This window comes from Micropterus dolomieu, linkage group LG05 (genome assembly GCF_021292245.1).
Source record: "Micropterus dolomieu isolate WLL.071019.BEF.003 ecotype Adirondacks linkage group LG05, ASM2129224v1, whole genome shotgun sequence".
NCBI classification, from domain to species: domain Eukaryota; kingdom Metazoa; phylum Chordata; class Actinopteri; order Centrarchiformes; family Centrarchidae; genus Micropterus; species Micropterus dolomieu.
In genome coordinates this window covers 839052-862747 of record NC_060154.1, presented here as the reverse complement: position 1 = coordinate 862747, position 23696 = coordinate 839052, and the positions used below count along the sequence as shown (strand labels likewise).

At 43.1% G+C, this 23696-nt stretch overlaps 1 protein-coding gene across 4 annotated transcripts in view; it reads right to left on the bottom strand.

Annotated features, from left to right (window-relative positions):
* The window catches only part of LOC123971510 (phosphodiesterase 4D interacting protein), an 89521-nt gene that overhangs the window by 1790 nt on the left and 64035 nt on the right, over positions 1 to 23696 (bottom strand). For 2 of the 4 annotated variants that reach the window (XM_046050388.1, XM_046050387.1), the window contains 22 exons: positions 23431 to 23591; positions 23177 to 23291; positions 21965 to 22000; positions 12543 to 12680; positions 12310 to 12429; positions 12107 to 12199; positions 11648 to 11857; positions 11308 to 11466; positions 10954 to 11046; positions 10384 to 10521; positions 10109 to 10288; positions 9626 to 9820; positions 9286 to 9540; positions 8549 to 8714; positions 5649 to 5761; positions 4766 to 4932; positions 4088 to 4400; positions 3848 to 4007; positions 3595 to 3711; positions 2601 to 3078; positions 371 to 606; positions 159 to 207 (listed from right to left, as the gene is read on the bottom strand). In XM_046050388.1, the coding sequence (XP_045906344.1) occupies positions 159 to 207; positions 371 to 606; positions 2601 to 3078; positions 3595 to 3711; positions 3848 to 4007; positions 4088 to 4400; positions 4766 to 4932; positions 5649 to 5761; positions 8549 to 8714; positions 9286 to 9540; positions 9626 to 9820; positions 10109 to 10288; positions 10384 to 10521; positions 10954 to 11046; positions 11308 to 11466; positions 11648 to 11857; positions 12107 to 12199; positions 12310 to 12429; positions 12543 to 12680; positions 21965 to 22000; positions 23177 to 23291; positions 23431 to 23591 (3692 nt within the window). Of the gene's footprint in view, positions 1 to 158; positions 208 to 370; positions 607 to 2600; positions 3079 to 3594; positions 3712 to 3847; positions 4008 to 4087; positions 4401 to 4765; positions 4933 to 5648; positions 5762 to 8548; positions 8715 to 9285; positions 9541 to 9625; positions 9821 to 10108; positions 10289 to 10383; positions 10522 to 10953; positions 11047 to 11307; positions 11467 to 11647; positions 11858 to 12106; positions 12200 to 12309; positions 12430 to 12542; positions 12681 to 15499; positions 17765 to 21964; positions 22001 to 23176; positions 23292 to 23430; positions 23592 to 23696 lie in introns of those variants that run through there. The other 2 variants (XM_046050385.1, XM_046050386.1) reach the window with 1 other exon arrangement.

Here is a 23696-nt window from a genome sequence, read left to right as displayed (position 1 = left end):
TCTGCCCTGAGGAACAAACATTGGCCCGAGCGTCACACACCAATATTTTCCACTGATTAACATTGAGCCAGTTGTTACGCAGAACTCAAACAGATACACACAACACACATGCACGGGCAAGCAGACATGTGCACACAGATAAGTAAATGAGCACTGACCGGATGGCGATCAGCTCTGTCTTCTCCTCTGGATCTTCAGAGTGATCTCCTGTTGGAGCATTGACGTCGTTAGGTTTTAAAACAACATTTGTTTTTATAATGCAGTTACACTTTAAATGAAACAGACAGCCTATTACTGGAATCTGTCACTTCTGAGACCTGACTGGATATCACGGTGTCTATAATGAAGTTAATAAAAGCAGAGCACTCACGTCCGCTGATCTTCGCGCAGACTCGCTGCGCCAGAGCGCCGCTCTGAGCCAGCTGGTCCCTGAAGCTCTGGCCCATGTAGTAGTCGATGTCGTTGGCCCTCAGCAGCTCCTCGAAGGCCTTGGTGGTGTCTCCCAGGTGCTGGGTGAGGATGTTGCACACGCCCCGACCCTCCCTCAGCCGCTGGCGAAGGTGAGACAGCTCTCTGGCCTGAGTCTGGATCAGAGTGTCGAATTTACTACAAAGAGAGACGGAACATGAGACAGAAAAGAAATGAGTGTTACATGACCTGTGAAATAACACACGAAAACCCTGAGAGTACCCTAAACAGCTACTCCTCCTAGGGTCCACAGCAAAAAAACAAACCCACAGTAATTTAATTTAAAACTATCAGCCAGCCTACAAAAACAACACACAATACATTTCTCCTTTCTGTTTCTGCCGTAATTAACTATGCAAATTATATTGAGCTGTTCATCGCTTGATGTAAGAGGCCTCACTGTACAGACTCCCCCCCCCCCCCCCCCCCCCCCCCCCCCCCCCCCCCCCCCCCCACAGCTGCATTTTGGTCACACATGGCAAATGGGACACCGTGTTCCCAACCTCGTGTCGGTTAATCCCCTCGGACTGTCAGATCAGCTGAGTTTACATAAAAACATCTGTGGTCACGCTTGATTAACATGGGCGGATACTGACGGAGGCTGATGGGATGTTTAGTGCATGCAGTGATTAAAGGATCGCTCTACAGACTGAATCATATCAGTCAGAGGATAAAAGTACTGTAAAGTTCTTCTTTTGTTCTCTAAATACTACATGCATAGCTTTTATGATCTTAATTTTGAGGAATTCAACAGGTGGAGGGAACTCTCAAGTCTTACATATTGTACTTTTAAATCAAAGGATTATATATTTATATATATTAAATGGATTATATTATATATCATTAGGTTTGTTTACCTAAAAAAAAAAAATTTTGAGACATTATTCCTTATTTTATTTTAGCAAGACGTCACTCTGATCTGCTCTTGTTATTCCTCCAAGTAGTGTTGTAGTATTCAAGACCGGTCTTCAGACCACATTTTGATGGTCTTGGTCTCGTCTCGGACTCGTGGCGTGATTTTTACTTTGTCCTGTCTCTGTCTTGGACATTGAGGACTCAGGATTTTACTTCAAGACCATAACTTTGGGAATATCAGTAAATTGCTTTTGGATTGTCTGATTTATTTGTTAACATCCTAACTTTGATTGGATGTAAAACGCGTTGCTTCAAATGCAACCAATAACATTAAATAAAAATGTGTTGTTACCGTTAACGACTGTCACCCCTCCCCGTGATGGAAGTGCTTACGTTGATTTCAGCTCTTAGTGTTTGTATGTGGGTGTTTTAATGGGAATGTGGATCTTTCAGATCAATTTGTGAAGTAACTATGATCTCGTTCCACATTTTATTGTGTGTCATGTAATGTGGGGAACTGGTCTTGGCCTTGACTCGGTCTCATCCTCCCTCGGTTTTGGTCTTGACTTGGTCTCGGCCCCTAAAAGTCTTGGTCTTCTCTCGGTCTCGATAAACTCTGGTCTTAGTCTTGACTTGGTCTCAGTTTGGGCGGTCTACCTCCAAGTTTACACGTTGTTTTGATAAATTCTATATACATATATAGTCCATTTCCACAGCACTATTGCTGTCAATACAACATCATCATCCTCGCTGCTCTGCTGAAAACACTTTCTTTTTAATACCAGAAATATTGTTTTCCTTCACTAATTGTTTTCTGATCACTCACACATGGTCATATTTGATCACTATTAAGCTACCATCAATGAGACACAAAACTTATTCTACAGAGGTTTCACGGCTTCCAGCACTAAAAGGGCACAACCTCTCCCTTTCCTGGCAGGCTTTCACTGTAAAGGTCGCCAGAAAGATCTGCAGCTGCCACCACAGCAGCTCGAAGAAAAGCTCTACAGGGTAAAAAAACAATCTCAGGAGGGAAGCGGCAATGAACTGCCATGATGTATCAGATTTACTGCTTCTGGATTCATTATGTAATCCTGTCATGTCCTTTTCATGTTTGCATAAAAGGTCTTTTTCTTCCAGTTACATTTTTTTTCAAAAAGTTATTTAGATTATTTAATATACTGCTGTTTCTTGACTTTAAATAAAAAAAAACAAAAAAAAAAACACATTTCCTGCTGTGTTTCATGTATATATGTAACATCTGTCCTGCCACTCACCCTGGCCAGGTGGCAGACTTTCCGTCTTCGCTGACAGAGTTTTTGCCTCCTTTCCTCAACTGTTCCTCCAGCGCGTCCACACGGGACACCAGCTCCTGCAGACCCTTGTCTGAGTGAGGGTGACGGGGCGAAGCCAGGGGACCACCGTCTGACGACTGCCAGCCCTCATCGTCCTCCACCCCGCTCTGGGAGGGCGAGGCCTGGAAGGACCAGTTTACCTTGCGGGGTGTGGAGGGTCCATAGTCGCTGGAGGTGGAGAGGGAGCGCAGGCGGCTCTGGAGCCCGCGGATTACTCCCTGAGAGCGGGAGAGCTGCGAGCGAAGGTCCTCGACGAGGCGCTGGAGAGATGACTCGTCTCCATAACCGGAGCTCTGTGTGGTGGATTTAGTCAAGGTGGAGCTGCTGCTGCTGCTGTTGTTGGCAGGCCACCACTGGGAACCACAATCCAGAGATGTGCACATCTCCAGGTCATCAAACTCTGTCAGGGAACACACAGTACACACATGCATCAGATTCATCGGGCTGGAATTATGTTTCCTATAAGCAGAAATGGAAAAAACACCTTTGGTTTCGCTCTCAGTCTGCATCTCGGTCATTTTCTTTATTGTTATACACTCAGGTTCATTAGCTGTAAAACTAAAACCAAATAAAGTCTAATAATGTGTATGAAGGTTGTCAAAAATGTTTTCAGATGAGTTCAAGGTCATTTTAAAGATTTTACTTTGTGGTGCTGTTGAACAGTGAGAAGTGTCTCTGATTTGTTGTTATACACCTGCATGACTTCTACTTCCTGTCAGCGCTGTTCTTTGCTGCCCTCTGGTGCTTTGGTGATGCAACTACAACTAACTAATAACACTAATATCTGCTTCTAGGAAACATTTTGATAATGTATGTTTTAAACTAACTTTAACCCTTAGGAAAGAATAAAATGTTTAGTTTCCTTTACTTTTTGTGTAAAGACTCCTCAGAGACGGCGTGTAACAGTCAGACCTACCTGGGCTGCTGGTGTCTTCCCTCTCGGCCTCGTTCTCACTGCGGCCACAGGTCTCGTAGCCCGGGTCCTGCAGGTCCACCTGGATCTGCTTACTGTCCTGCTGTACTGATGTTTCTGCTGCAGAGACACAGAAGAAGAAGAAGAAGAAGAATATTGATTTGTTTCTTTTGCTGATTTTGCAAAATAGATAGACGCAATCACACATCACTGACACGACATATAACCCTTCAGATACGTCAGCCTGTCCACTCACTGAGCAGCTCCCTGTAGTCTTTGAGCTGCTCGGCCTGAGCCTGCACTGTGGCTTCAGACACCATCAGCCTCTCCCGCAGCTCTTTGCTCTTCTGCTGCAGATGCGCTGTCTTCTCACTTCTCACCGAGGACGCAGCGCCCTCGTGCTGACCGGCTGACAGCTATACAGGAAAAGAAATACATTAAGGGTGGCTTTATTTTCAGGGTCGGTGCTTCTCCTTGTAGAGTCAAGACCACCGACCTGTGAGGAGCCGGTGAGCCGGTGCAGTGACTCGGGTCTGTTGGCTCGGGTCTTCTGCGGCTCATCACTGGTCTGGATGTTGGTTTCTAACAGAGACAGCTCTCCTTCCCAGGCGTCCCACAGCTCAGAGTTTACCTCCTCCTCTTCAACCTCATCCACCTCTTCTATGGTCACATCCAACTCCTCCTCCTCCTCCTCCTCCTCCTCTTCACCATCCAACACCTTCTGTTCACCCTTCTGTTTACTGCCGGGCCCTTCAGCCAGCTGATGCTTTAAATCTTGGTTATCTGCTTGCAGGCTGAACAGGGCTTTCCTTGAAAAAAAAAAAAAACGGAGAAAGATAAATGGTTACAAATAAGGTACTGACCTCAAGTGGCCAAAAACTTCTTCTTCTTCATCTTTATGTTTAATGGATGTGTTCTATATTTTTCTTATTGTCAACAAATCCCACAAAAATTCCCTCAGTGCTGTCTGACTTCCTGTCTGTGGCTCTCAGCTCCAAGCCCATTGGCTCCTACTGAAGATGTAAAAAAAAAAAACACCTCACAAATATAAATGTTCATGTTTAAACAAGGCTCAGTTATTTCCTACTGCATTTGTTACAGACTACGTTTAGCAGGACGGTACTTTCACTGCTAGAAATATAACTACCTTTATCCTTTAAGTAATTGAACTTACCTCATCTGTGAAAGTGAGGAGAAGCCGGCCTTCTCCAGCTGAGCCTTCAGCTCTCCCAGCTCTCTCTCCACCGCCCTCTTCTGCTCCACCAGCTGTTTGACCTCCATCAGTCCCTGACCTTCAAATAACACATCCTGGGACGGAGCCTTTCCGGTACCTCGAGAACCCTGTTTAGACAGACGGGCATTGTTTCTGGATAATGAATAACGAGCCCCTGAGGTGTAACCTACTATACAATAAAACATTACAGTTATGTTATTGAATCCATCTTTTCTTTTTTTTTTTTTTTTTTATGTAAATGGACCAGAGATCAAGGAGAAATGATCAAAAATCACAGCAGCTTAAATCTGTTTTTCTGCCGTCATGTGATTTGAAATGTCTTCTAACGACTCTTATAAGTTTCAGAGTGTATTTTAAGATTAAGATACACTTAAAATACTTTATCCAAAATGTAACTATATACACAAATAAACACGAAACTCTAAATAAAAACTCAAAATCAGAACCAGACACAGAAAGAGCCAGGATGCAGCTCCCAAAATACAGAATTTTCAGAATAAAAGTAGACAACAAAAAGTAAAGACTACCACATAAACTGTCACAGAAATAAGAATTGTATTTATTTTCCTATAGGGACAAATAAAAAATACTGCTAATACACTGAGAAAAGCTCTCTTATTTGAAAACATAATATAAATAGAATAAAATGCTCTAAATTGCTAATTCATCCTTGTTGGATGCAATGATAATTAAATTGTTGTGTTGGAATTTCACTAAAATAAACTGTATAACGTGTTTGTAATGATGGAAGGAAAAAGCATCAGTACTTGAATTCAAAGCTTTATTAGAGTTCATGCAGCTGTTGAAATGTAATGCATCATACCATGGTGTTGGCCACAGACGGGACCTTCAGATTGGACTCTTCTTCGTCGACGCTCTCTGTGTACTCGCTGTTCAAATCCTCATCAGCCTCGTCTTCATCCTCTGAGCTCAGTTCTGCAAAAAGGATTGGAGAAAGTTAAGATTTTCGACCATTACAAGAACTTATTTTACATTTCTCTCAACGTTTCTGTTTACTTTGTGCAATTCATCAACAATTCTGTCACACTCCCAGCAGGGAGAAAACCTTCTTCACTCTCATCAGGATGCTGGTAATATGTAACGCAACATCCGCTATGAGTTCAAATGTTTGTACGTACATATAAACAGCTTGTTGTTCACTGATAGGATGTTTCTTTAATTAACTGCAATGATTGTAAGAGAGGCTCTCGAATCTGAAGCCACTGAAAAAGACTTGAGAATGGACCAATAAGGGAGGATGTCTTTATGAAATTTTAAGATATTTAAACAGATCAGGATTATGGGTAATCTGAGGCTGGGAAAATTTACATGGATTTGTAGCGAGGTCAATACTGGCCTCGACTTACTGAATGTACTGAGTGATAAAGTTAGGTTAAGGCTAAGGCAGGTCTGGCTCTTTTTAGCATCAACGGTGCCATATTTATTTTCTAGGAACTATATTAGCTTCTGTGTTACATTACTACTCGGATTTGGTCTCATATTAATGTACATTTCAGGGCTGTGGCTACCACTGAGGAGGACACTACAGTGTTGTTTCTGTGAGTTTGAGGGGTTTTAACAACCCCCGGCAGGAGTTACAGACATATTTGTAGACTTGATGATTGATGGATGTGACTGTTTCCGGCAATATATATTTATATAAATATATAAATAAAGTTTCTCCACCAGAATTATATTACGGGGGGAATTCAGAGGTGTTAATTGTTGGATGTAGGCGCATATATGATTGTTAAAATGAATAAATATAACTAAGCAAACTTTTTTTAAGGGAATTTGAACTGCTTTGGAAAATTCAATTTGGTACGTTATACATATCGTAACTGTATAGTTATGAAATCCACACAGCAAGGAGAGAAGGGGTGATCATGTTCCTCTGAAACTGGCCTCTGTGCTTACGTTACTGCGTGAAGTGTTTGTTCTCAGTGACTTGTGTGTGTAAATATACGTGTTCATGTATGTAGTGGAAAAAGATGCACTGTAAGGATGTCACTATAGAGATGGGGGAAGTGATAAAATAACTTGGGCTTGTGTGCAAACAAGTAAACAGTTACTTCAACTGTACAAACTTTGAAAACCTCCTACAAACACAAACGCATTATGTGCACTGCAGGTTTGTTTATTTAACGGCTCGATTACATGTAAGGGATTTAAAATGTATGAATAAAATATAATCCAACAAATGTGGCTTTTTAAAAAACTTTTATGGAGCCTGTGCAGACACACACTTTGAATTCTTCAGCTTTATGTGAAGATCAATAAGAAAAAGGAAAGAAATAACATTCATACTTACTGTGCTCCAGTATGACACTCGACTTTATCGATATATTCATTAATACAGAACCACAGAGATGGAAGTGATTGTTGTTGAATTGCACAGAGTATCATAAAATCACAAAAGCAAACTGACAATTGGAAACTTTTTAAGCATTTTCTCCAAAATACACAGCTGTAAACTAAGTTTATAGAGTCATAATCACATAAAAAGCAATGTGCTCACTTTTTTATATTGTTCCACAAAACAAAATATCGGTCGGTTCAGCTGTTGTACAATTTACAGCATTCAGAAACGGACTCCTTCAAGCTGCTGAGCATGCAAAGGCACACACCCACACACATACATATTATCACTGCCATACGTGACCAAATATCATGACAATACACAAATATTTACACCACCATTTAACTAAACGATGCTTTGTATCCTCCCAAATAGAAAATATGATTCATAAGAGAAAGCAGTAGAATGAATTGTTCAAATTGACATTTAACTGCACTGAAATACACTGAACAAAAATAAAACTACATGCAGATTATGACAGATTTGTGAACAATATTTGAGAGAAAGAGGCCTATTTGTGTACATAGAGAAGGTCTTAGATCTTTGAGTTAAAAAACATATAATTTTGTTCAGTATGTTTGCAAAACAGTTAAATAAAAACATTTTTCCAGCTATTTCGCCCAGATGGATTCATGTGAAGAGCATGTTTGATTAAAATCACCTGGATCTGCATTTTTTTATTTATTTTATGTACATATTATATTTTATTTTCCTTGTTGTATTTTGGAATTGGACTTCCACCCCTCAACAAGAACCTCACATTTTGTACACAAGCCTTAAAATGCCCCATAATAAAGTGGTTATTTTCTTTAAGCCAGTGGTTCTAAAACGTTTTGTTTTTTTAATGACCACCTTCTCACCCTCTGTTTTTCTATATACTCCTGTTAAATAATCAGCATCTGTTTCTTTTTTTAATTGGGAACGTTAAAATGGTTTACAGGCACAGAATTGTGAGGCTTTTTGCCTTCAAACAATGTTAAGTTTGTCAAGTTTGAGTGATGATTTAACACAATGCCATTCCAAAAAGGTGGGGAAAAAAAGAAAATCATGCTGCTTGTTAAGGGGTTTGAAACTCCGACAACAAACTGTGGCATTATTAATGAAACAGACCCTTCTGTGATCAGTGTTTAGAAGCGTGCAGACCTCTGACTGAACTGGACTGTTGAAAACTGAGTTAGTCCATCATGTCACCATCACTAGTTACTATACAAAAATGTTCAGTGTTAGTATTCACACCCGGAAGGTCCCCGGGGGTTAAATTCTGTTGACCACCACCACACCAGGACACTCCACGCAGAGCCCCACACCACAGTCAGGGCTCGGATGCCGTTACAGATACTGTCCCATGCTTCTCTGATGCCCACCTCCAAACTCAGGCTGCCTGCTGTTGGGCCGATCAAGGCCCAGGACGGGGCCTCTGCCTGGGGGGCCGCCCTGCTGGACCAGGCTCTCTCTTAGCTCCTGGACCTCCTGGGTCAACCGCTCCACCAGCGGGAGACCTGAGGGCTCCACCATCTGCTTCTGGAAGTCCTGCAGAACCCGCACCACCACACGTATACGCACGCATTAGAAAGCAACACATGTACAACGCAAAATACTAATGCATTTTAAAACAGCAGAACAGGGATATTACACGTTTGTTGCCTCTATATCATGTAATACTGTTCTCTGAGTGTCTCATATTGTGGTAATTGTTTTGGCGAATGTATTTTGAATGAATTATCATTGTCTTAAGTATGCATAATTTGAAGCTGAAGGATTAAGTCTTCCTTTAAGGGTTCCTGTTTTTAAGACAAATAAACAATTTAAATAGCAAGTGAATCTAAAAATGCTCTGTCCCAAAGCTCAAAAGAGGGCTGTTTGTGTTAGCTAATGACAAGTTGATGTTAAATAGCATTTGTAAGTATGACCCGACTCTGTTGTTGTACTGGTAGAATTATTATATTACATTATACTGAATTTAACACATTTAACGACTTATATAGTACTACAAGTTATTCCATCATCTTCTTGAGCTGAGCATCATTTTAATACTGGGTTTTTATATTAAAGGAAAATTACAAAGAAAAGAGAGATCCCGTTCTCTCTCCCGCTCACTGACCCTGATGATGTCCTCCTTCACATGCAGCGTCCTGGTGAGGCAGTCCAGCGTGCTGGCCTGACTCCTGCTTAGCTCCTGGCTCTCCCTCTCCCTCCTCAGAGCCAGGCGCAGCTCCTCCTGCACGGCCTGGAGCTCGACAGCCCAGTCGGATCCGGAGTCAGACCTCGATCCGGCGCCTGAGCTCAGCTGTCTGCGGAGCTCCTGGAGCCTCGCTGTCTGCTCGGCCATCACCTCACCAAGCCGGCTGGCAGAGTCCTGCAGGGAGATTGTTGTCATTTTTTCCCCCCACATATGACCTTATACTGGACCTAAGTGCTTCCGCTGAGCCCCGCTGCTCTACCTGAATGTACTGGTCCCTGGAGCTGATGGTTCTGAGCAGATCGTGGACCTGCTCCTGATGCTCTTGCGCCTGGCGAGTGCGGTCGGCCAGCGCTTCCTGGAAGAGGCGGTCTTTGAGCTGGAGCCGGACCTTCAGCTCCTCCAGAATGTCGCTAGGAGCTGACTGGATCTGAGCCAGCAGGTTGCAGCGCAGGTCCTACAGCCGAGAGAAGACGTCAAAACGCGAATCCACAGGAAGAAGATCAACAGAGATTTCCTCTCAACAAAGTGGTGACGACAGGAAACAACAATCTGTGTGTTTTTCTGTTGTTTTTAACTGTTTAAGGCCATTTTGTGATGCCCCATCTGACTGTAAAGCAGCAAAGTTCTATTATCGAGGGATTGTAATAACATGACGTGTAAAATACACATTTTTTCAGCAACTTCACATTTAAAAAAATAAAGCTGAGGAACAGATTTTAATACGTCCACTTCCTGTCTGTACCTGGGCCTCCTGCGTGCGAGCGTGCAGCGCCGCCTGCAGCTGGCTGATGATGGCGTCTCTCTCCCTTAGGATGCGACTCTGTCTCTCCTCGCTCTCCTGCTGCTGCCGCTGGACGCTCCTCCAGGCGTCACACACCTGCTCCAGCTCCAAAGCCTTCCCACGCACCAGCACCTCCAGGCTCTGGCACACACACACAGATAATCACAACACCTACAGTGAGCGGCGGAGGCAGCAGAGTGAGGTGGAGAAGGAGTGGGATTTGTGTGCGTTCTCACAGTGATGGTCTCCTCGTTGTTGGCCAGGACGCAGCGCTGCCTCTCCAGGTCTCTCTCCTTCTCTCTGAGCAGCAGCTGAAGCCGACGAGTCTCCTCCTCTTTCTCCTCCACGCAGCGGAACTTCTCATCCACTGCTCGCTGAAAAAATAAGTGGCAATAATCATCAAACCGGACAGTTTTGCTTTGGCCCTAATTAAAGTGCTGGGGATGCAGTTTTGACCAGATCCTGGGGCCGCATTCACGAGTATCTTATATTACCACCTGGAGTCCTCCAAAACTGCACTAGAAGACTACTTGATGCAGTATAGTAAGTATAAATTGGCCTTGAGTCTCATTGATTCATATTCTAAATGAGGCTTTCCTGAATAAATAAAGTAAACATGTAGCTACAGGAACTGGAGGCAATGCTTAAATTAGTCTACATAAAGAAACAGATTAATAAACTTGGTTTTATTTTGTGCTATTGTGGTGTAGTAAACGATATAGTACTCACACACCAGCCACAAGACAAAATGAGCTCACAGGAGCTCACAGGATGTACAGGGATGACCACCGGTGTGTGTCGTTTACCTCCAGAGCTCGGTCTCTCTCCTTGATCCGCTGGCGGAGTTTCTGAATCAGAGAGTCTCTCTTGTCCTTTGGATCCTCCAGCAGCTCACAGTCCTGATCGAATGGAACAGTAACTTTAAACATGACCGCAACAGAGGAAGTGAGACCAACTACAGAGACGCTAAATTCTTCTGGAACAAATCTGGAACTAATGAGTCACTAAAGTTCAGTCTGAGGAGCATCTAGTGGTCGGCAGAGGAACTTCAGCTAGTTGCACTCTCTGTTTGGTATGAGCAGCATGTGAATCATCTCCTGTGTAATGATGACCCCTATGTGAATACAATGAATGAGAGCATTGTGTACTGCATGTCAGACCTCTATCAGCTGCTCTTTGGTCAGCAGGGACATCTTCAGCTCTCTGATGGTCCTTTCTCTCTCCTCGTCCTCCCGCTGTCTCTCTTCTTTGCCCTCTCTCAGCTGCTCTTCTCTCTCTTGCAGGGCAGATCGAGCCTTCTCCAGAGCCAGCTGCAGGTCCTGAACATCACACACACACACACACACAGGTCAGTATAAAGAGTCAAGATGCGAGGTGATCTTTCAGAAAATGCAACCGATGCATAATATCTGATCTTCCTTAAAGACTGAGACTAAACTGTGACGTGTAACCAACAAGTATAATGGTTCATTTTAACAATCCCACTTCTCCCTTTCTCACCTGATTGTGTCTCTCTGTGTCCCTCCTGTGCTGCAGCGCCCCCTGCAGGTCTTTCTCTAGCCTCTGCAGGGCTCGGCTCAGGTCCTCCTGGGTGCGGGCTGCCTGCCGTTGTGCCCGCTGACCGGCCTGCAGCTCCAGCTGGGCCTGGAAGAGAGACGCCTGCAGACCCAGAACCTCCCCCTGGCCTCGGATACTGTCAGCACCAGACAACTGCAGGGGGGGGGGGGAATAAGAGACGGACAAACACACAACAAGGACAGAAAGGAGCCAAAGTAAACTTCAAGGGGAGATTTAAGATCTAATTTAAAATGGTGGTTAATTACTTCAATGAAACTATATCCAAGGCGTCCTGAAGATTGTAGTGAATCAGAAACATTATAAAAATGATCTGATCACAGTTCTCTCTCTGATGTGAAGAAGCCACTTTGGTATCATTCAGTGTCAGTATGGAGGACAAACCTGCAGCTGCTGCAGCTGGTTGCGGTTGGCGAGCTCTTTGAGAGAACACAGCATCTTATTCTGTTCCTCAATCACCCGAAACAGCTCTGCAGCCTGCACACACACAAACACTGTTTATACATGAAACTGTGCATTCTTTTGTGCTGTGTGAAATCTTTTCTTTCTGTCTAAATGTATTCTGTGTAGTTCATATCAATCTCTACCTGTGCCTCCTTGGAGTTAACGGTATCAGTGATGTTCTGGATGTTTCGCTCTTGTTGTTGAGCTTCCTCTCGAGCTGAACGCAGTTCCAACTCCATCTCACCGAGACGCTCCTGCAGCTTCTACACACACACACACACATTTGAACAAAACATTACGGTGCTTTTTCCTGGAGACGTATGTAAAAGCAGATTCAGATGAAAGTGTGGAGGTGGCACGGGTGACGTGTTTGTACCTGGTTCCTGGACTCGCCATCTCTGATCTTGGCTTGGAGCGAGTGGACCTGGTCCTGGGCCTTCTGCAGCTCCCCGACACACTGACCTGCAGCACTCTCATACTGACTGAGATGGCCCTGCTGCTCATCAATCAGCCTCTGCAGAGGCACAGGAACAAAAGCACAGGTCAGCTAACTAAGAAATATGTAGCAGTGGAACTGTACACAGGAGCAAAATAAATGATGCAACGACTGGACTTTGCTGGCTGTTGTTTTTCATATCTCTTAACACTCGACTAAATAGGCAGATCAGGGGTGAAAAGTTAGAAACAAACAGTTATCTGTGTGTTGTCCCTGCAGCTGTTGCGTGAATGATGGAGTGAAAGTGGAAAGTGATGTCAGTTCACTGGTGGATGACTTCCTGGGGAAGCGGCTGTTGCCTCGGCAGCATGTTGTTGACTTCCTTGTGTTTTTATGGTCTGCGTGCTGATATGAAGTCACTCGGCCCTTTGGGAGGCTATTAGCTGTACGTGCAGCCTTTTCTACAGCCGTTTCATCTGGCTCGATTGTAGAAGTCGAAGAGAAAGTCAACGGAGCAGACATTTACAGATAGAGGGGGACAGAAAGAGAGAGGGAACGCTGATGTGTCCGCAGCAGAGGTAGACTACGTTAGGTCTGTGAGTAAACACTAAAATAAGGCGAACGAAGTGCGATTAAACTGGTAAGATAAGAAATAATCTACTACAAAGAGTAAAAACATGCCCCGCTAACACCGACCACGCCCCCACTCCCACACCCAATCTCAAGTCTATGTCCAACTGAAGATTAAGCCCACTTAATAGAAAATACAGATGCATATCTTGTAATGGAATTCAGCCTAAAACTACCCGAATATGATTTTTAGTCCGTATCACCCAGCCGTAGTGTGAAATGCAATAAACCTGGCATTGACTGCATGGTGCAAAGGTGTCTTTAATAATTCTCTTTTATTGTGAAATCACGAAACACACCTCTGGTAAATAGGTCAGCGATCAGAGCAAAGTCATCACTACATATAAATCTATTTATTTCACCAGAATCTAGTTTTTGGAGACTCTCTAATGCGTGTTAATGTCCTTATTCCCACCAGTGAGCTGTTGTCTGTTGTACAGTGTGGCATACTGCTGTATAACAGACCAACATACAATAGAACATCACAGAGACGTCCTGTCTCTTGTTTGCTGCTGGCACACTGATCCACATTCACACTAATCATTAACATCACAATAGGGGTTTGGAAACTGGATCAGACTGAGCAGAGCCTTCACGGCGACTGACTGCTGCAGCGCTTGGAGAATGTTCCCATGGCAACAAAAGTATTGCTAGGATACCAACGAGGAAGAGTATTTATGCTCCCCGAGAGGGTAATCAAGGCAGGGGAGTGCGTTCGGCTTTGTCAGCGCTGAAGGAGATGAGTAAGAGAAACAAATGTCCAGAGAGATTTGACCTCGGAGGATTACATTAGCAGGTCGATCTTCTCAAAAAGTGGTGATGGACTACGCCTTCATTCAGATCGTTCCAGATTTGTTTTTCTGTATGTTTTTATACAGATTTTCACTGTAAACTAGCTGGATAACCAGTTCTTATGTTCCTCAGACATCCAGAAGTTGTTTTAGCCTGATAATTAGACTGAAGGGCCATTTTTTTTGATGGCACTGATTCAGGGGTCTGTAATCAGGTTACCCTGTTTCCTGCTGCAAAAGGGACACTAGTCATTTTTATACACATTTTCAAGTAAAGGTGGATGGAAACGGCAAAATTTTACACCCGCTTGAGCTGGTTTTTGCATTTTTGGAAGAAGAGTTAAGGCGCTAAATGGGAGATGGAAACACCTTTGCTGAATAAGTTCTGACTTAACGAACATGTAACTCACATGACTGATCAGCTGTTTCTTTGTCTTTGTCTCCAAACAGCATGAAACATGGCCAATACTAGCCAACAGGAAAGAACAATTACAACTTGCCCAGTTGTAACTCATTCCTGGAGACCTTTCTCCATTTTTATCAGATCCACGGTCCTCAGGTCCATGCGACTGGTTTTGTGTTACGATGGTTTACAAATAATGCTAATAATAATATTATCCTTTGTGGCGTTCATCAATGGTGATAACTGATTCGAAATACTTTTAATAATTTATCACACTTAGTAGAAGTACCATCCATTGAGATTCAGCAAAGATTCGTGGGGATAACCGCGTTTGATCTGTGTGCACAGCAAAGTGTCTGAAAAGGACCTGGATGCGTAATTCGGCAGAACAGCTGAGATTTGCATCCAGCTCTTTTCTCAGCATAAAGAAGCGTTACCTCCCGCAAGGTGCATGCAATTCTCAGCAGGCATGCACAAACACCCGTTTGCAACCTCTACTTCTTGTCTATTAGAGCCTTGCGTAATGGCAACTTCTAACGAAACTATGCTTTACGTAGATCAAAATGCGCCTAATTAGCCTAATTATTTTTATCATTTGACAATTAGATGGAAACACGACATATTGTCTACAACGTTTATGTCCCCATTTCTCAACCAAGAATATGATTCCACTAATGGAAAGTGTTGAGAAAATGCCGCTGATTACGCTTTACGTCAGTCAGTGTCGCATAAAGTCATCAAAAAATCTTAAACTACAGAATGTTTGCAATTTTCTTTTACAAAAACAGGCACTCTAGTGATTTTATTAAGTAGAGGGACTTACAAGAGACAGCTTTTAAAAAGAGAAGGGTCAAAATCAAAGCAGCAGAGGCCGACAAATTGGAGCCAATCTGAAAAAACACCTGCATCCTACATTTCTCAAAATGCAACTCTAAAGCATCTTCTGCCTTCCTTGGCTGGGAACCGAGGGAACTTTCAGAGCACATACATAGTTTTAAAAATGTAAATAGCACGTCTACACAGTGAGGTCAGAGGTCATCCAGTGAACAGGCACCGTGCGACTACTGATCTACCTGCTGAAAGCGGAAAGGCCCACACTGAATATAATCATCAAGCCACAGCTCCTCCATCTCTGCCAGCTCCGCCTGAAGCTCCTGCTGGGGACACGTGGTCACGACCTCCGGTATAGGGTGGTGGCGGTACAGCTCACAGAACGCTGCCCCTCCGCAGGGCGACCTCAGCGGGATGGGCAGGGGCAGCGACAGGCCATGCTCGAGTTTGACTTTGACCAGAACTGGGAGCTTGCTGCCCCTGTGAGGCTTCACTGGCCGGTACTCACAGCCCCTCAGGAGGCTCAGCATCATCTCAAGGCCAGAGAGGGAGCTCTCACTTGTGGGTTTGTCCCATGGAGTGTCCCTTCTCGCTGGAGCCTCCTCTGGATCTTTCTCTGCTTCCTTTTCGTCTATTTCCTTATGGTTCACAGGAGGGCAACTCACGTCCACGGCCGTGTCGAGAGATTCTACAGATGATGCCTGGCTGGGACTTGTCCTGTCACACGCGGTCTTATCAGTGTCAAACCCAACTGAAGAGGACTCAAAGGGGACAGCTGTAGACTCAGACTCTCCGGACGCTCTGGTGGGGACGTCGACCCCCGGAGTGGCTGTCGAGTAGCGGGTAGACGGGCCGCAGGATGTGCTCCTGCGCCCAACCTTGCGAGGCACCTTGCACACTGCCTCGTAGTCAGAATCAGCAACACGGAGCGCTGCACAACCCCTGCACCGCCTCGGCTTCTGGCCAGAGAGAGAGTCTGCTCCTGGGCACTGGAGGAGGTGGTGGTGGTGGTGATGAGTGTGGTGGTCCGGGACAGGCTCCTCCTTATCAGCCCAGGATTCATACACAGAGTAAGTCAGATCATCCTGGATCATATCCGAGTATCTCACAACCTGCAGGGTTGACAGATCTACCACAGGAGAGTCCTCGGACGCCGCCTCAGTCCCAGCAACTCCCACAACGGACCCAGGCGGAGCCACATTTCCATCCTCTGCGTTGTTCTTCCGGAACAGGCCTCCGATACACTGCCTCAGCCGGTCTTTCTCCAGCAGCAGCTTGTGGAGGCGCTCCAAAGACAGCGCCTCCACGCGGGCGATGACCGTGTCGAAGCGGTACATGCGGTCCAGCATGAAGGCGCACTTGGAGCAGGCGAACTCTCCGTGGCCGTCCCGGGTCAGCTCGCGTCCCAGCGCGTGGGACAGCAGCACCTGCAGGTTGACTTTGGCAGCAGGGTGGAAAATCCATCGCCGCTGGTTTCCGCAGAGCTCGCGGGCGCAGATCCTGCACGCCTCCTTCATCTTCACCACGTCCAGCATCACAACAGCGTGTGGCAGTGAATTAACTTCTGATTATAAAGCAAGTCAATTTCTTTTGTAACGCGAAAGGTGCGAACGTTTCTTTGGATTGTAAAATGAAATCCCTACAGTTCAGAGTATTTTTTAAAGTGCTGATTTTTTGCATGGAGTTTTGTACAGATGTGATCCAACAGGTGTGTCTCATTCATCCAAACTAAATAACTTTGGAAGGTCAACTGCACTGATTAAAAAAACATTAAAGTTTCATTACAGGTCTTGTACAGAGACGCTTTGATGTGTTTTTGTCCCTCTTCCGCATCTGTTCTTTGTGCTCCAAAGTCCTGAACTGCTTTTCAAGTTTAACTTTTAAGTGTTTCAGAGTATCTGTTATAATAGTTGTTTTTTTTTTCCTGGAGATGAAAGAAAAACCAGGTCACTTCAGGTTGGCTGATCAGATGAAGAAGCCATCAGCATCCATCCAGTTATTTTCTGATTCTGAAACTGAAATCTCGTCGGATCACGCTGACATGACAACGTGATCAACGGCGTTAATTCAGTGAAGAAGATTTCCAGGCAGAACGGATGTGAGTGAATCTCTGTCATGGGTTACATTCTCACTTCCTCGGTGGTAATCTGCAGCCATGCGTTCGTCAGATCGATACGTTTTTTTTTTTTATGCTCTTCGGTTTGTCCTCAATGATTCCGGTTTACAAACGATCCTCCGTTGATGTCACTGCTTTTTTTTTTTTATTGGCTTTTAAATCAATGACGTCCCTCTGCATGGCATCATCTCCTCGCTGCAGCAGCAGCTGCCCTCGTTATTATCCGACACACACACGGAAAAAAACGATCTTTCCTCGTCTACAGTCTGGATGTGTGTGGATCCACCGGAGACCGTCCGAGTCCCCGTTCCGTTGTCTCCTCACCGGCAGCGGCTTCCTCCGCAGAGGATGGAGGGAGAGGCTGTCAGACCTCGAGCCGCTTTCGTAACGAAACAACGGGCAACGTTGACAGAAAGCAGGGATCGCGTACATACGAGAGGATGTCTCACTCCGCAGCTTTAATGAGTCCCGTCTGCAAAAGTGGGCCGTTGTTGCAGCCTCACAACCCCTTTCCAAAACTTTTATTTTATTATCTCCTGCATCCTATTCCTGGAAATATTCCACGTGCATAACTAAGTTTGCCACAACTGCAAATTATTGTTGTTTAATTCTAGTAATATAAGTGATAAGCTATAGAATTGAATTGTTTCAATCATCAAATTAGGCCTCAATGATTAATTGAAAGTGGTGGAAAATAACATTTACTCAAATACGACAATTATAACACTACTTTACTTAAGTATTTATTTTTTATGCTACTTCAACTTCATTACATTTCAGAGAGAAATATTGTCCTTTTCACTTTACTGCATAGTTCCTACTAGTTTCTTTCTTTCTTTCTTTCTTTTTTTTTTACATATAAAACATATCAGTTTATAAAATATGATCAATTGTTGCTGCCAAATGTATATAAAGTAGTTAACAATAGCTCCACCTTGACCAACAAGAACATTAAAGTACTGCTTACATATTAATACATCAACAATAATGACAATAGTGTGATAGTACAGCACTGACAGAAGCTACTCATGAGTAGGTTTTGATTCTGTAAGTACATTTAGTTGCTAATATTTTTAAATGCATCCCTTGTACTTGTAATGGAGTATTTTAATTGGTTACATTATTCACTAATATTTCTTCCACCACTGGTAACAATAAAGATAAAGTGTCTAAAAACCACTTTATGTGTGTAATTGAACCCGACCCCCCCCAGCAGCCCTATTTGGACTTGTTGATGAAGATGCACATTTGAATGCATATAAACATAATACTCTCTTACATACTTTTGTCAATCATCTCAAGACTCTTCTAAAACATTTCATTCCCATCATTATTATTTATGTAATTTTGTTTTACTTTATTACTGATTTATTTATTGTAATTGGTGTAATCACATCTGTAACCACCTTTGCATTCATTCACTTAGGTTTGGTTAATGACCAGTTGTGGCAGGTGGGAGGGGAAGTTGTGAATGTTTGTTCATGATTAATGTCGAAGAACGTGATCTGCCATCATGATAATATTTACACTGTACAATGCGCCCTTGGTTAAAATCAGTAAGAAGATTTTTGTGTCCAACGTGTATCTTAAAGTGTCATACGATGCAATCAACTCAGCAAAGTGCCTGTAACACAAAGAAATCATGATGCCAAATGCATTATAATTCACCTTGTCCTTCTATTTTTGGATTATGTATTATTTTTGTGTTTGTATTATACTGTATTTTCACATAAGTTATTTAAATATTATTATTTTCCTTTGCTTTTGTGAATAAAGATTTAAAACACAGAGACTGATGGTCTTGTGGAACTGCATTAAGAAGAAGCTCTTACGTTCTTGGTCCCTCACATCGGTGTAGGAGTGAGACCTCTTGCTGCTGCCGGACTGAACCATTTTCCCGGAAACAGGAGGGTGCGGAGCCCTGCCCTTTAACTGACTGTTTCTTTATTAAGCTTTGGGGAGTCCTTCAGGTTAAATGTTAATTCAAACTTCATTTCTCCTTTCCTAATGAATTATGTTTAAAATAAATCAGTAAAGGCCAATTCAATAACATTTTAAACAGCATTAATATCAGAAGTGTAGTTTTCAATCCATCATGATAGAAATAAACATGGCTGTTTTACTGCTGTTTCCATTTCTGATGTAAACGAAAATGAGAAAATACTACCAACTTACTAAAGGAAGATGATATCAGCTGACATTTGGATCAAAACACACAAAACAATCTTTACGCTTCCTTTGATTAATATTTCTATTAAATTATCTTGCTTTTACATATTTTATTTTGGTAATTTTCCATTGTATAGTTTCTTTCTTTATTGGACTCCTTACCATATTGTTTTGCTTTTCGATGTTTGTCACCTGGGGCTGAGGATTACTCCTTTGTTTCCTGAATACATGATTGCCTTGGGTTGTAGCCAGTGGCTTTTAAGCCCGGACACTTAACCCCTTTCTCTGTGCTGTTTATTTTGTCTGCTTAATTAAAACCGCTGCGTTCAATCTCCAAAAGCTGGGGCCACAGAAACCTCATGTTTGAACTTCAGCTGGTTTATTTCCAGGTCATTAATATCAAAACATTGTGCGACAACTTGTATATTCCAAAATACTAAATTTTACATGTCCATAAAGCTTTTTTGTGTCAGTGCGCCTGTGTGCAGGGCATGATCTAAAAAAAAACAGGCCTGAGTGTTTTCCATCAGGCTCATTAAATTCTCTAAATTGTCAGCCTGGAATGAGTTCATGCCTTTCCCAGGGGCCCCCAGTCCTAGTCCGGCCTTCACATGCAAGTCACAGAATGAAAGAGAGGAGGGTTGGGGCTCTCTCATTTCCCTGGAACTCGTGTCGGTGAATCACATGACGCTTTAATCGAGCAGCAGGACTTAAAAAGCTGATGTCATTTTCAACGGACACTTTCAGGATCTTTTTCCCACAGACTCACAGATACACGAGTCTTCATCCGTCTTTCGTTATCGCAGCAGGCTTGATGTGTTGTTGATAAAACCGTTCTCACATGTGATTTGTTTTTCTGTGTGTGTGTGTGTGTGTGTGGACCACACTGACTCTCTTCTGGACTTGACAGCGTCTACATTTGTCACCCCACAACCCTCTGGAGACACGACACCAAAACACCGATCGGCTGCAATGAGGCGCGCAATCAAAAACCAATTAATCCTAATCAGAAATAAGCGCCAAACACTGCTCACAGACTTCACCCGCTGTTTATTTTTCTCAAAGTGGCAGACATACCAAAGTGTGACAGCGGAGAATTAACGTCGACGCAGACAGAGGAGGTATCTTTGCTGATTTTCTTCTCTCAAATGTCTCACTTGTTGGTGTGCCAAGTAAACAACTGATTCCTTCTGTGCACTCTGCAGCCGCCTCATGAAACGGCTCTCTGTGTCGAGCAGGCAGCAGACAGTGAGCTGATTATAATTATAACTGGCGTCGGTGAGGAAACTGAGGTTAAATTAGCAGGACTGTACTGTACGTGCGAGCTGACTCTGCAGTGACCCTGATTCTCTTATCACTGCTGATGTGAGCGACCTGAGAGACACTGTGTGACCTGATATTAGAGAGAGCAACGCAAGCAGGGGGGATGTGAGGGCAGGACACCAGCTCCATGCTTACTGTGTGTCAACTTCTGAAAATTCAATTGAAATGAAATGGAGTCCTAAAATAAGTTACTTTAAAGTACCACAAAGGACAAAATAAGTACTGCATTTGACATTTTACTTAACATGAGCTGAAAATCATAGTTTTTGGTCGTGGTTCTTTATGTAAAGCTTTTAGGGATTGTCATGCTTTCAGATTAAGTTAAGGTAGATCTTCATTATCCCCGAGGGGCAAGTTGTTGCAAGGCCAGCAGCACAATCAGCACATTAAACACAACATAGTGTGAGCTGAAGAAGGAAAGTAGGCAAAAGAAGAAGGGCAGAAGAAAAGAAACAAGTAAAGCAGGAAACAGGGAAGAAATAAGGTACTAAAGAAAAGAAGACAGAATGTCAGAGGACAATTATAAAAGAAAAACAATAGGAAAGTAATGGTAACAATACCAAAATGGGAAAATAATTTTTTAAAAAGTCACGATTTTAATTTAACTCAAGTAAAAGTAAGAAAACATCAGCAGTAAAACATTTTTAAGGATTTGAGATAAAAGGACTTTATATCCTATCTTTGAGTTTAAGATCATTAAAGCTCATTTTTAGGTGTTTATGGTGTTTTTCAAAAAGAGATCTGTATAATAACCACAGCTGTAAGATGAATGAAGAGGAAGTTAAAAAGTATAATATTTCCATCTGAAATGTGGAGGAAACGTAGACCTTTGATATGTATAGCAATTTCAAGTCGCATCAGCTAAATGATTAATTATTATAAATAGAAACAGTACTGTGGAGGCCTCAGTGATACATGCAGTGTAGATTAGGCACCACTAGGTGGAGCTATCTTGTTATAATCTGGAGGTAAAACTGGGATGTTTTAGTCATGTGTTGTTGTTGTTAACTTCCAAACTACACTGCAACAACATCAGAGTATCCTGTACATATAAACACATCTCATTCATCCGTTTTAATTAAGCAAATGTTTTTCCTACCTGCATCTGTGTGTGGACTCTGCGCTCACCATGAGTCTGCGGGGAAAGAAGTAAACATGTTAAACAGAAAGCACAATCTGAAATGGGATTTTCTTACCACCGTACTGCTCTCACAGGATGGAAATTCACAAGTGTGTTTCTTATTTTGTGCTAAAAAGGCAGCTATTACCCCCCCTCTATTCCTCCAGATCAAATCCAGTCCTGGCTTATAATTTATTAATGTGTTCTGACAAAAATATCAGCAGCTATATCAGGTAACAAGTACAGTATTTATTGAAAACAAAAATAAATGACCTACAGTGGAGGGTACTTTTCAGATGAGTACTGGTGTTACACTGACAGTAATTGTCACTGTGTATTAATTATTTCCACTATAATGAAAAAAATAAGCATATAGGGACCGTCCGTGTCAGCCATAACATGCATTCATGGTTTCATCTTCACAGTGGTGTGCGGCTCGTCTGCTTTGCCAAAGTTCCACTGACCCACATGTGGATTTAAAAACAGTTTGATATCTGAGTCAGTCAGCCTGTCTGGGGTTTGAGCCAAAACACAAAGATAGAAGATGGAAGAGGAGGGATGAAGGTAAACCGATGAGGAATTTAGCCAGTAACTGGGTCACCTGACTGGGTCACGTTTAGGACCTGGATTTAAAGGTCTTAACCAGGGTCTGCATCCAACAAGCAGCTGCTTGAAATGCACTCGAGATGAAGGTGCAATACTCAGATGTTTAATATATACATGCCCAGTTGTCATTAGCATGCAATTTGATGTGTATTTGCAGTAACTACAGAGGAAGTGTGGACACAGCGGTGTGCGATATTAGATCGTGAACGATTAAAATGCCTCCATGATCTGCCTTTTCAAAGAGATCGTTTGTATCAGTTTTAGTTCTGTGGCTACACACAGCTGCTCTGTCAACATCGCAAGTCAGCTGTCTACAAGGTTTTTTCACATTTGCCTTTTTAACAAATAAAAAGAACTTTTAATCAACATGTGCCTCATAAATTCATGTCCTTGATTAGTGTAATAGCATGAATACTACATGTAACATGAATATAGCCTTCAGTAAGTGCGGTATTTATTTAATACAGGGTTATTAATCCTACATTATTATTATTATTATTAGGGAGGGGTTTACCCAAGCACCCGTGAATCATGATATAATATTTTGTCATATCGCCCACCCCGATGTGTACAGGGCAAACACACCTCAGCTTCTCGTTCTTTCTTCTTGAGAGAAGAGGAAAGATCGTGAACTTTAACCTGAAGCTCCTCGACCCGGAGCTCCAGCGAATGTTTCTGCTGCGTCAACTCCTCGATCACCCTGAGACAGAAAGAGAGAGGAGAACACGTTAAGATGGTTAAAGCTGGAGTGAAGTTCAGAGATCTAACCCAGAGCCACTGCCGGGGTCACAAACGTTTTTTAATGTACCATTTTTGTGTAAATGTAAAGTTAAAGTCACCCGTCTTTGTCGGCCAGGGCCTGCTGGGTGAGCAGTCCGTCTGAGCCTCCACTCTCCTCCATCCTCTCCAACATCTCTCTCTCCAGAGCCAGGCAGCGCTGAGCCTCAGAGTCCGCCAGCGAGGCCATCCGCTCAGCCTCGTCTCGGGCCAGCAAGGCCTCCTGAACGCAACACAAACAGGAGGAAAAGCTCTTAACTGTAAAAATCAAATCAGTGCGAACGTGCTTCACGTCTGGCTGTCAGGGATCTGGTCTTTCTTAAAGATT